Below are 12,441 nucleotides of genomic sequence, written 5' to 3' on the forward strand. Positions count from 1 at the left end.
TAGTTCGGTTTCATCTTCCAGCTCCAGCCTCACCAACTGAGTGCAGCACACCACAGTCCTGGCTCCACAATGCTGTCGCCAGCTCTTCCCTTACTTTATGCTCAGTCGTTATCCCAGTTACTGACACAAGCTCACAATGTAAGACAGAGTGGCCTGGTCATCAGAAAGCACTAACCTACCAATCTCTGTAATTCTAACATAAGGAACCTTATGTTATTATGAAAAGGATTTCATTACCTCTTAAAAATGAGACCCTTTAGTTCTCATTGAGACTGTGCCTCACCAGCTGATCCTGTATTAGGCAACATGTGTTTTGTTGTTTTTTGCTCTCTCTCACCTGCCGGGGGCGGTGCTCAGTATGGGCTCCCGCCCCTGGCCCACGCACCTGCCATCTCCACACCTACTGCCTACCCAGGTGATGGCAAGGCCTATTTAAGATGGCAGCACTGTGTTATTCGTCGCTGGATCGTTGAGCTATCAGCGCCAGTCACTCTGCTGGTTTGTATTAATAAACTGACTGTCTACTCTGCAAGGACTCCCGGTCTGCGCCTGAGTCCATTAACTAACACCTGACAGAGGCTTGGCTCGAACCACAGCACCGCTGCCCTCTCAAATCAGCTTTTATGTTCCCTTCTTAAAGTTGACCAGCTCACTGTGGTTGATGATTCTTCTAACACTGACCAAGTCATTGAATTTAGTCCCAGTCAAAACAGTGGGCACCACCCTCGACCGCGTTTTCACCCTGGATCTGTCCTGTGTGTGTCCGTTTTACTGTTTTGTAAGGTATTTTTCACACTTCTAAAAGTTTTGCCTTCCCACAGGACATCTCGACACTTTTTCCTACCTGCTACATTTTCAGCTCTCTTCTCTCATTTGCCCATCTGAGCACCTACCTCTTTATTATCTTGGTGCTGGCCACAATACTTCAAAAACAGCCACTGTCACCCCTTTGCTTAACCCTCCCCACATTTTAAACAGTTGATGTCCTGATGTGCTCGGGTGAAAGAGAGAGTCTGACTTTGTTTCTGCTTGATCTGTGTGCAGCCTTCAACATCACTGAATTGGAATCTCTGGCACTGCTTTCATGTGGTCACATTTTGATCATTTCAGAATTCACATTAGCAATTACTCAAACCCCCCCCCATATCCATCACCGTCACTCCCTGATAGTAATGCATGAATGGTAAACATGAAATAGTCGGTTACAGCACGAAAGAAACACAAGTGGAGCTCCATTAGGCCTGGGCATCGTTGCTGATTTCTACAACCGATTCATTCTGATTCACAAGGTCAACTCAGAAATATAATTATGGTCATTTATCTTGGATATGTACTGTCAAGTAGGAACCTGCTACACCTTGTAAATTAAAAATATTTAACTCTGTTTCTCTGCAACTACAAACTGAGTGTAAACTGTCTAAGTATAACAAGAAAGCTGACACTTCATCACAGCAGACTGTGTCAAAGTCACTGAGGATAAAACACTGAGGTGTTCCTGGCCCGGTCTTTTGTAGCATATAACGCCCCTGACTATATGCTGCAGTAGATCAAAAATGGAAGAAAACCATGAATCAACATGTGAACATTACCTGATGCTGCTGAAGTGAAGCAGAGCAAACAGAGATTTTAGCTAAGCATTTTCCAATTTGGCACAATGTGTAAAAGCTGAAATTTCTTCAGTACTGAAAAGCAGAAATGGGGCTTTTTGACAGAGAAAAAACTATTTAATTTGAATAGGAATATCGATTTTTTTAACCCACCCCTATATTAGACGCACACAGCAAGGTGTCCTGTCACTGTGCAAGCGCTGGGATAAGTCTGAATGACATTATTCACTTTATGAAAACACAAATCAAGTCAAGTCAATAATCTGCTTTCCATGTCGGAGCTCCCCGATCATGTTTGTATGAAGGATGGGAACTCTCATCGCATCAGATCTAACATTTAACTTAACAACATTTTAACAGGATACAAGAATTATACACGTTATTAGATAAGGATACACTAGACCAGCGGTCCCCCACCTTTTCTGCTCCACGGACAAGTTTAATGTCCGACAATATTTTCATGGACCGGCCTGTAAGGTGTGGCGGATAAAAACAACTAAATAACATGATACGCCCGACACAAAAACTTCTATAAATATGATAATAAACAAGAATTCACCGTGTCCCACATAGCGAGCAGGTCTGGCTCAGATCTGGTATCACGCCGGCACTGCTGGCTGACGCCTGGCATGATGAGACGCAAGTCATCCAGATACAGGCCAGGCCTGGCATAGATGGCACTGTCTTATAGCACATCTGTCCTGATTGTGGTGTATGTGGCCCAGGCCCATAGAAAACAGGTCTGGCCCGGATCTGCCATCAAGCTGGCACTTCTGACTGACCGGTGTCATGGCTGAGTGTATGTCAACCAGATGTGGGCCAGGTCTGGCAATGATGGCAGTGTTTATGTTCCTATTTTCCGGGAGAGTAGAACAGCACTATATAAGAATCAGTCCATTCACTGTCTGAACAGAGGTTTGTCATGTTACTTTTGCACTGTTATGTTCCGGCACATGTTGTCATTACATGGCTTGATTAAGGGATACATTAGGCTGACATCTGAGGCCAGAGCTGAAACTGTTCAGGGCCAGCACAGGGCCAGCAGTGTGCCTGCAACTGGCCTTGTGCTGGCCCATGTGTGGGCCACCTCTGGCAAACCTGATTGATCTGGGCCATCAAAAGGCCGTCATTCTTTGCGGTATGTGGGCCATGTGTAAACACATTGTGTGGGCCAGATCCGGGCCATTCCAGTTTTGCTATGTGGGGTGATTGTGTAACTTTATTAGCAGCCTCCTCCTGAAATGCGCCAACAACATTGAGAGTAACATCCTCCTCTGTGCCCCTTAATGCACTCTCGTCGTTATGGTAACGCGTAAATTTTTTTTTTTAAATAAGTGAGTCTGAAGCTGGAAATCTAATGGGTGATGTTGAATGTTATCGGTGTATATGAACCACAGGTTAGATGTCAGTTTAAGGAGAAAGACTACTTCCAGAGTAAGATGGATTAAGTAGGACACAGTGTCCACAGGGGAGAGAGTGGGGACTGGAGAAGACTTCAGTGGACATGTAGGTGAAGAAAACAGATGTGATGAGGAGGTGTTCAGTAGGTATGGTATTAAGGAGAGAAACGCAGAAGGACAGATGTTGGTGGATTCTGATACTTCAGAAGGATGTGGAACATAGCATAGCAAGGCTAGCATGACAGTGGACACAGGAGGATCATATGCAGAAGGGGAGACTGTAAGGTGGTGTCAGAGGGGAATGCAGCCAGGCTCTGTCAGATGGCAGTCTGTAGAATGGCTTCAGACATTAAGAAGACAAAGCGAGTGAAGGCAGAGGCAAGGATTTAAATGGTGGAGGTTGAAGGAGGAGGAATAGTCCACAAAGTTCAGGGAGGAGCTGAGAAAGCACGACTGGAGTGCTGAGGAACTTCTGGTGTATCCTGTTGGACAGAGGAAGGAGAACATGAAGTTTTGGTGATACAGGAAAGCATTCACAGGAAGAGGTTGGCAATGAGAAAGTTCAACAGTCATGGAGATGAACAAAGTAGACAGGAGTGCTGGGAGGCTAGATGTACAACAAAGAGGGAGATGGCAAAGGAAAAGCGTTATGTGAGAACGAACACTGTGGAAAGAGAAAAGGAGTGGGTTCACCACAGCCATTTACAGTCTAGCCAAGGTCTAGACACACGTGCAGAGGAGGGAGAAAGGATTTGGACAAAGGATCTCGAAGATAGAGCAGCCAGCAAGGACGAAAAGAAGAAGACCACAGAGAAGGTTCCTGGATGTAGCAATGGAAGACATCAGGGGGGTTGGTGTGAGAGAAGAGGATGCTATGGGTAGGCTGAGACAGAGCCAGGCGATCTGTTGTAGTGACCACCAAACGGAAAAGCCGAAACACGTCATAGAAGTAAGATTAAGGCATTTATGAGTGTTACATTTTCACTATTCCCAATCCAAACGAAAACAGTCTTGCTGGGATACAGATCTTTCTCAGCTTTAACACTGCACACCCATCTGGTCACACAAGTCAGTGCAAGGCTTGTTCCCATGAGGAAAACTCCAGTGTGGGTCTGAAACGTGAGACCCTGCCAGAATGTCAAACTATGTCTGAATCACAGAGAACTTTGATCATTTGTTATTTCGCGAGAATTTGCTCTCGTGACTGCTTTTTTTAAGCTCTTAACTCTGTATGGCATGACAACTAACCACAGCATATGGTAAAATAGAGTGTTTCCTATCTCTATACCACCTGCAGAATATTTTTATTTCTTTCACTAAGCAGCCACTTTGTGTCAGGGAGTTAACCGGTAAGTAGCCAATATCACATTTCTAATGTGCTCTGCTTTGATTAGATTATATGCACCCACATGCTTACTTTGGCGTCCTTTCAAGGGCACTTTGAATAAGCAAACACCGTTTGTCATCAAGTCACTGTAGTCTACTGTCAGTTTGGAAGAAAAATGAATCGTAATCAGATTACAGACACTCCTTTTCTACACAGAGTAACAGTAACAGCCCTCTTATTTGTCCAGTACAGGTGCCTGCATCACAAAACTGTTACACCATCAAGCAACAGCAAGAAGTCACTGCAGCTGATGAAAAACTATTTAAATTGAGAAACAAAAGTGCTTTCACCTCTTACACCAGACACAGAACAGCATCCACACATAAAAGCTATCAGTTGTTATTAGCCAACCAGCTAAAGTATTAAGTCACAACATATGCCTCCGTCTTTTATTATCCTGGCACACAAGTAGGCGTGCCAGGATAAGAAAGATAACACATTAAAGTGGAAAGATTAGCCTGAGTAACAGGCCAGAGTAAGACTGAGTAAGCTTTGCAAAAGCCTGAGGCACAGGACATTTATCTAGCTGCTGTTTACTTCCCCAAGGACACTTTGGTTAATGACTGCCCACTTTAAAATCTACTGGCTTTTATTTTGCTGTATAGTTGCTGGACATGCATGCAATTTAACCGCTATGGGAATGTTCAGTCAAAGGGTCGGACAACTGACAACGGCTTTCCTCTATAGCCGGAGCTGAGAATCTAACACACAAACCCAGGAAACTTTAACTAAAGGTTACATCTATAAGTAACTAATTACAATTACAATAGTATAACAAGTAATCAAGAGGAATTAAATACGTGGACTTCCTTATTCTTATTTATCTACATAATTACCATGGTTGATTTCAAAGCGTGAACAGTCACGTTGACCCATTCATTAAATATTTGTGGGAAAGTGCAGCGTGACGACGTGTTTTGCCAAATGATAATAACACAAAACACTCATCATCCACCATCCTGCAGCATCTGACTGAAGCCTTAAATACTGTGCATAAAAATATTTATGTGAAACACACACTGCACAACCACCTGTGTCACAAGACAAGGCGTGAAACTTGCACTGAGATACTAACGGTACAGTTTGGTATACTTTGTTGTGTATTTTGTATGTTTTTGGACAAAGACACCATAGTCGTCATTTTCCTACGTACGTGTCCACAATACATTTTAAATCAAGCAATCAAGATGGAACTGACTTTCAGTTTTCATTCCACAGTTTCAAAAAAGAATTGCATTAACTGTTTACAGACATTGTTAAACCTTTAAGACCTACCACAGAACCAAGTCCGCCAGAGCTTATATTATATTTTTACCTGCTGTGGAGCCATTTTTGGGAGCATTTCAAGTTGCTATACATCAATACAACCATTATAGCCCAAATCTTAATATGTCTGCATTATGTGCATAGCAATTACATAAAACTGCAAAGAATGCGATAAACTACAAAAAATTGAAAATCGTTTTTGTTTTTTTAACATATATTTCTAGTGAGAGAAATTTAAGAGGCTTATCCCTCAAAACTGTAAATACAAAAAAGTTGCACAAAATAGTTTCCCACCACAGGAAACTTAATTTAAGTGTCTTCATAGTTTTATTTTTGAAATACACCAATTTTTATACACTGCAGGAAAAACGAAAATAAATATTATAATGCAAATTTGCAAAAAAAAGCAGCATCTGCATCAAAATAAACTATTTCCAGCTGTGCAATATGAGTCCTAAGCATCCCAGAAACAACACAGAAAGTCATAAACTCAAATATAACTTTTAAAAACACCAGTATAGGCTCATAAGGCCACGATGGTAAAAAACTACATTTCCGCAAAATGACGTCACTTCCGGTTTCGGGCAGGTCATGGCGGACATGCGAAAGTTCGCGCTGATGGACGGAGGAAGTGTTACAAACAGCTGATCGGATCAGCAAAGCGTGTTTCTGGAATATTATGTTTTTGTTGCTGCGAGTGCTTTTTATGCAGTTTTTGCAAAGCTTTATGTGGAAGGAAACCGTGACCGAGGACAAGCTGATGGCATCAGATGTAAGTACAACTCCTCCGGTTTCATATGCAGAAAAAATTATTGCGCTAGCTTACGTGGTTGCAGAACACCCGGATTTAAAAATAGTTACGCAAAATGGAGCGTGCCGGCTCTGACCGGTTTTAAAGGGTTAAACCCAGTCTCTCATTTCCATCATCTCTACAGAAACGACACCCATTCCAATTATTTTAAAGCACCGCCTTTGATGAAGCAATCAATGTGCTGTGGGTTGGTGTCTTGCAGCGTCTATCACCCTCAGACCAATGTGTTGGTGGAGCAGCTGGATAAAACTCCACAATTCTCAAGGATGAATGCATTTGGGATCACTGCCCAGACCCTCTGCTGTTGGGAGCTACACCAGGCCTCCACAGGACTTTCTCCCTTTGAGTTACTCTATGGCAGGGAGCCGCGGGGGTGTTTAAAGAAAACTGGGAGGAAAGTCCAAGCCCACCTAAGAAATACATTCAATAAGTTCTGGACTAAAGCTACACACAGTGGGGAGGTTGTCATTGGAGAACAGGAACCCAACAGAGGGGCTAGGCCCAGACCATCTTTACCAAGAGGTAAAGTGCTGTGCTGCTCCCTTCCTCTAGCTCAAAGTTACTCGCCAAGTGGCAAAGAGCCATGGTGGGGGACGCTGACCTCCTCAAAGCATCGAGAGAAGCTAAATCCACTTCTCTGGCGAGCCTGGTGAAGGGAAAAAATAAGCTGGGGCCGGGGACGCCATGTTTCACTATTCCCACCTCCCTCCATTGTGAGGACTATCTCACACAGGCCCAGAGAGCGGATGTTGCTGCAATGCAACAGCGTTTTGCAGATGTGTTCTCCATCCTGCCTGGTTGTACCACTCACATAGAGGACAATTTTGACAGGCGCCCTGGCGTGATGGTGTGCTCACGGCCCTATCAGTTACACAAAAGACAAATTGTTAAGATGGAAAAGGCGGAAGTGCTGAAAATGGGACTAATAGAAGATTCACGCCCCACAGTTTTTGTGGTGAAGAAAGATGGGTCTATATGGTTCTGTGTTGACTACCATAAGACCTGAACGAGGTCTCACAGTTTCATGCGCATCCCATTCCCCGGGTCGACGGGGTGGTTGATTGCTTTCGCCATTACCTCCTGGGGCGCTCTTTCACCATCTGGTCAGATCAAACCCTGCTGCAGTAGCATGAAGCATGAAGCATGCCAACAGCCAGATCACCCAGTGCTATCTGGCCTTACAGCCTTTTAAGTTCAAGCTGGTCCATAGGCTGGGGGTACACATAGTCACTGCTGATCATGGTGGGCTAGGCTGCACGGCTCCCCGGCCTAAGTCAGAAGTGGGGGTATGGGACAGGGTGTGGTCTGTGGCTCAGCTGCAGGGAAGGGGAGGAGCAGTGGGTTCACGGTGTGGCGTCATCAGCTAATTATGCGTCTTCTGATGATAGAGCAGTGATTGGCTGAGCTGGAGTGTGGCAGCTGGAAAGGTGTGGAGTGGACTGACTGAAAAACACTGTAAATAAACATACACTTGGGTGTGGTTTAGCTCAGTGGGATGAGCGGGCAACCGTATGCCATATGGCTGAGAGCGGTGGGCCCGGGCTCAGGGTTTGAGTCCGACCCGCGGACACATCCCCCCCTCACTCTCTCCCTCTGCTTTCCTGTCAGTCTTCACTGTAACTATCCAATAAAGCCAGAGAAAGGCCTAAAAATAATCATTTAAAAATAAACATTTCATTGGCAACGAGAATATGATTCCCAGAGACTCGTGAAAACATGAATATTGATGTTTAGCATGATTTAAACGTGTGTGTTTGTGTCATCGTTTGATCATTTTAATGATATATTTGCTTTTCTTACCACAACACATAGAAAGCTTTGTAGCTAATTATAAACACTTTTTACATGGAATACCTCATTGAGAATGCTTTCCAGTGTGGGAGGTGTGTCCACTTGTGGAATGTCAAACTCCTTATCATCAATCTGAGAACAAAAGTCAAACAGAAACATACAGGATCAGAACGCTGCACTAGTGTCTCGGTGTCCTGCTTTAACTTATCATGTACACAATGCATTTTAGCACAACACAAGAGAGCATGCAGCACAATTATGACTGCAATTTATAATAATCAATTGTAATTTGTGACTGAACATTCTTCAAACTAAGCTTTGCTTTGCAAGGAAAACACATTTGTGAGCAGCAGAGTTGAGTATGTGGGTAGTGCCCATGCAAAACCAGCTTGTTTTGCTATTTACTTTATTTGTTGTTTGGTGCTGTTTGATGCCCGGAGTCTAAAGAATCAAGCTACATTTGCAACTTAACACTTTTTCCATTTAACAAACTGGAGCTTCAGGAGCATGTGGAAGTTTTAATCACTGGACTGGTTCAGGACAGTCTGACTGTGGAAGCCGAGGCCAAAGGTGCTTAAGCCACATAAACCACCTGTGTAAAGAGCTGCAGACTGCAGTTTACAGACTTATCCCGTCCAGCCATTACAACTTAAAGGAAAGTTTTCACTGCTGTTATTGAGTCTGAAGGTTGATTTTATATGGACAACAGCTGATGCACTTCTGCCCATGAGGAGCACAGACTTCATTTCTGCTGCTCCTCTAAATTTCTTCTCTGTAAGAATTATGAGTCTGTGTGCTAAAAGAATTATTTGACACTATTTCCCTTTTTCAGCAGATCGAGCTCCTGCAGACTCCAGATGAAACGTCCACTCTGTGTGGCTCTCACAGCAAACACTCGGTCACATCCAATAGAGACGACTGTGCTGCGGTTTGCAGACACGTGTAACAAAGCTTCCATACACAGCTTTGCATAATGGACACATGTAACGACAGCTGCTCCATCCTGAACTCTCTGCTCTTTAAGCCCAACATGCATGACAAGTACTGCACTCTGTGTGTACACATGCTTAGATGCAGCTGACCAACAGATGGCAGCATTAGATAGCTACACTGTATTATGACAGCCTTCCATAAATATGTGCTAAGGTTACAATGCAGGGCTATGTTACTAAGATTACTTTACATGACAGCAGCACAGTGTCTTGTGAAGCCTGTTAGGAATGTCTCAGTTGAAGGAAGAGACCCTACAGAGTAGAAAAGCACATTTTAATTACTGCTGAAACACAGTCCACTGTGTAATATCATAATTAGGGGCAGATCCTTCTGACAGAGAGCAGAACGAAAAGCAGTCAAAATCCAGAATGAGCTTTGACTGTCCTCATGAAGCCAGAAGACTCCTTGAAAAGCTGCTGACTGTCTAACTCCAACTGAGGTTGTAGGCTTCAGGAGGCAGCTAACACATAGAAAGAGCTCAAAGCCCAAAGCTGCTTTTCCATTTATGGATCAATTTTCTGATACTTACTAATGGAAGATTTGTTTTCTTTCAGTTGCCGTCTCTTTTGTTTCTCTTAATGCAGGCAAATGCTTGTGCAATTAAATTAAAAGAACCCATCTTTTTGCCCACATTGTCTAGAAAGTCTTGCTCCTCAAGCAAACAGCAGCCAAATGGCCAATCTAGCAGGATCCCCTAAGAACTTGCTATTACTTCATCATGATTTAATCACACAGCTTGATTCACTGAACACAGATTCAGGTGCTGGAAACATTTCCCAGGACATTTCTTTGAGATTGACATGATAGAGCTGGTGCAGTACAATGCAAATGTCCCATCACGTCCCAAAGCTGCTCTGTTTGGATCTGTTGGCTGTTTAGGCCATCTGAGTACAGTGAACTCATCATCATATCTGAGCTGATATGAGATGGTGTTATCCTCCTGGAAGCAGCCATCAGAGAATGAGCACAGTGCTGTCATAAAGGGATGCTCTTGTGCATATCGTGGTTGTAACAAGTGGTGACTGACTTCTTCTTGCATTCCTAACAGCACGAAGCAGACTCGCCATTCTTCCCAGTCCTTTGACAACAGCAAGGCTTTTTCTCCCAGGGAAATACCCAGGAAATTATGCACTAAATTCATACCATGTGATTGGCTGATTTAAGAATTCCCATTCAAATGCAGTTAAACAATTGTACTTAATTGTACCCAATGAAGTGGACAATTAGTGTTTCTTAGGAAAATCTGAGATCATGTATTAGAAGAACTAAAAAGAAATGCATCTGTGCACTGAAGGTGTTTTTGCAGAGGACAATGAACACTGTTTTATACAAGACTAATGCTGAGAGTGTAAAAAATGTCATTTAAAAATGCAACAGCTCATCTTTTGCTTTTAAAAAAGGAACATTCTCCTTAAAACTGACCACAGATGCACCGATCAGCCAGGGACAAGAATCTTCACCATGTTTTGGGCCCTGACCAGTGACGGGCCAGGCAGCCTCGCATATATTATTATGAACCATTTGATTTTAAGCATGCACAGCACTTGCTCAGCGGCACAATGTCGCTCACACATTCACAGAACAAGCTAACATGTGGTTAGCGTGGAAGCTCTTTGCTGTGAGTGCAGAAACAAAGCAAACTGCAAAAATGTGCGTGACAACAAACCTCATCAGACACTAAATCACGTTCAGTCAGCTGAACTTTAAAGATGGTAACAAAGTGGATACAATTAACAACATCCAGAGCTCAGAGGCAGCTAGCCTCGTCATGAGGACCCAAGAAGGTTAAAGGACAATTGGGGAGAAAACGAAAAAAGCACTGATTTCCTGTTATATGCTGAAGTTAGAAACCTCTGATGGTAAACGATGGACGCACTTGACATTTGTTTTGTTACAAAAATCTCTGCACTTGCTTTTGTCTGGTGAGGTAAAGGTGGGAGGCTGTACACCAGCTTATTCTCTCTTCATCTGCTGCAGCTCTCCAGTAGCAGTGCATGTTTTCAGTTGTTTCAATGACAGAAGATCATGGAGCTTACAGCACTTTGGGGAAAATTAGAATTATTTCTCTTTTTATAACAAATATTTTGCATTGAAGAAAAGTTGTTGGGGTTTTTTGCTTTTCTTTAATGTCAGTTATAGCTCTTAGAAAGAAAACTGGAATCTGCAAAAAGGACCAGGTCAAACTAAGGAAAAGAGAAAAGCAGAAATCGGATGATCTCTATGACTGTCTTATTGCCAGTCTGGGGAATCGATGTTTTCGTTTAGATAAACTGTGCCACGTCCCGACAGCACAGTGAGAACTACTTGATTACATCCCAAAAGGTTGATTCTGCTCATCTGGACGTAAAACCAGTTCATTCTAAGCGTGTGCAACACATTAACTTTTGGGGATTTCCTCACCTGGATGATTGCGCATGCATCACATGACAGCTGTCACACTTTAACATACAGCCTTGGTCATAAATGGGCTCACCAAGCTCACCTTGAAAACAGTAATGCTGGTATGGGCTTTCATCACTACATTACATCATATTATGCAATTTGAAAAAGTGTAAACAAACAGGCGCCACTGGGCCTCATTTTGAGCCATCGGAGGATAATCATGATCGTTATTAACACGGCGTTTCTGCCCGTTCACGTGACAGTCCCGTGCGTTGGTGATTTATTGCAGTCGCATGTCATTCTTTCACACCTAGATCAAGGTGTAGTCCAGCTCTTCATGCACCTGTAAACGTCACCGCTGTCAGCTGAACTACACCCCAGCGGAGTTCGTGCTCCCGCTAACCCCACACAGCAAAGCAGGACGAATAAAGAGCCTCTCACCGAGTCCACTTCCATCAGGTTCAGCTGGGAAGAGGCAGACAGTAGGCTGTGGGAGTCCGGGGAATGCGACATGTCTCTGTTTACACGGACAAAACTCGGACCGCTGCAGAAAACAGAGGCGCTTTCCGTATATTGATCTACGCATGCGCGACAATGCGTAGACAATTCAAATCGGAACTCGAAATGGGTTTTACGCCCTTCCTTTCACAATAAAAGCGCAGGACATACAGTGAGTGAACTCGGCTCAATCCTCCCAGTGACCCTGTGGACAAGTGGAAATAAAAGGATGGACAGACATTACCTCGTTAAATGAACTCTGGCTATAAAGCCTATTTAATGATCAATGAAAAAAATGTTTAAAAA

General features: G+C 43.5%; 1 protein-coding gene across 1 annotated transcript in view; it reads right to left on the reverse strand.

Moving 5' to 3' along the window:
* Positions 1–12,197, reverse strand: part of vps8 (VPS8 subunit of CORVET complex) — a 71,486-nt gene extending 59,289 nt beyond the window's left edge. The window contains exons 1-2 of the mRNA XM_085368980.1: positions 12,079–12,197; positions 8,326–8,394 (exon numbers count right to left, since the gene is read on the reverse strand). Of these exons, the coding sequence (XP_085225106.1) occupies positions 8,326–8,394; positions 12,079–12,150 (141 nt within the window). The 5' untranslated portion in view covers positions 12,151–12,197. The remainder of the gene's footprint in view (positions 1–8,325; positions 8,395–12,078) is intronic.
* Positions 12,198–12,441: the final 244 nt, after the last annotated feature.

Source organism: Diplotaxodon limnothrissa, linkage group LG13, assembly GCF_057381915.1.
Source record: "Diplotaxodon limnothrissa isolate DT_005_m linkage group LG13, D_limnothrissa_male_GT1.1, whole genome shotgun sequence".
Classification (NCBI taxonomy): domain Eukaryota; kingdom Metazoa; phylum Chordata; class Actinopteri; order Cichliformes; family Cichlidae; genus Diplotaxodon; species Diplotaxodon limnothrissa.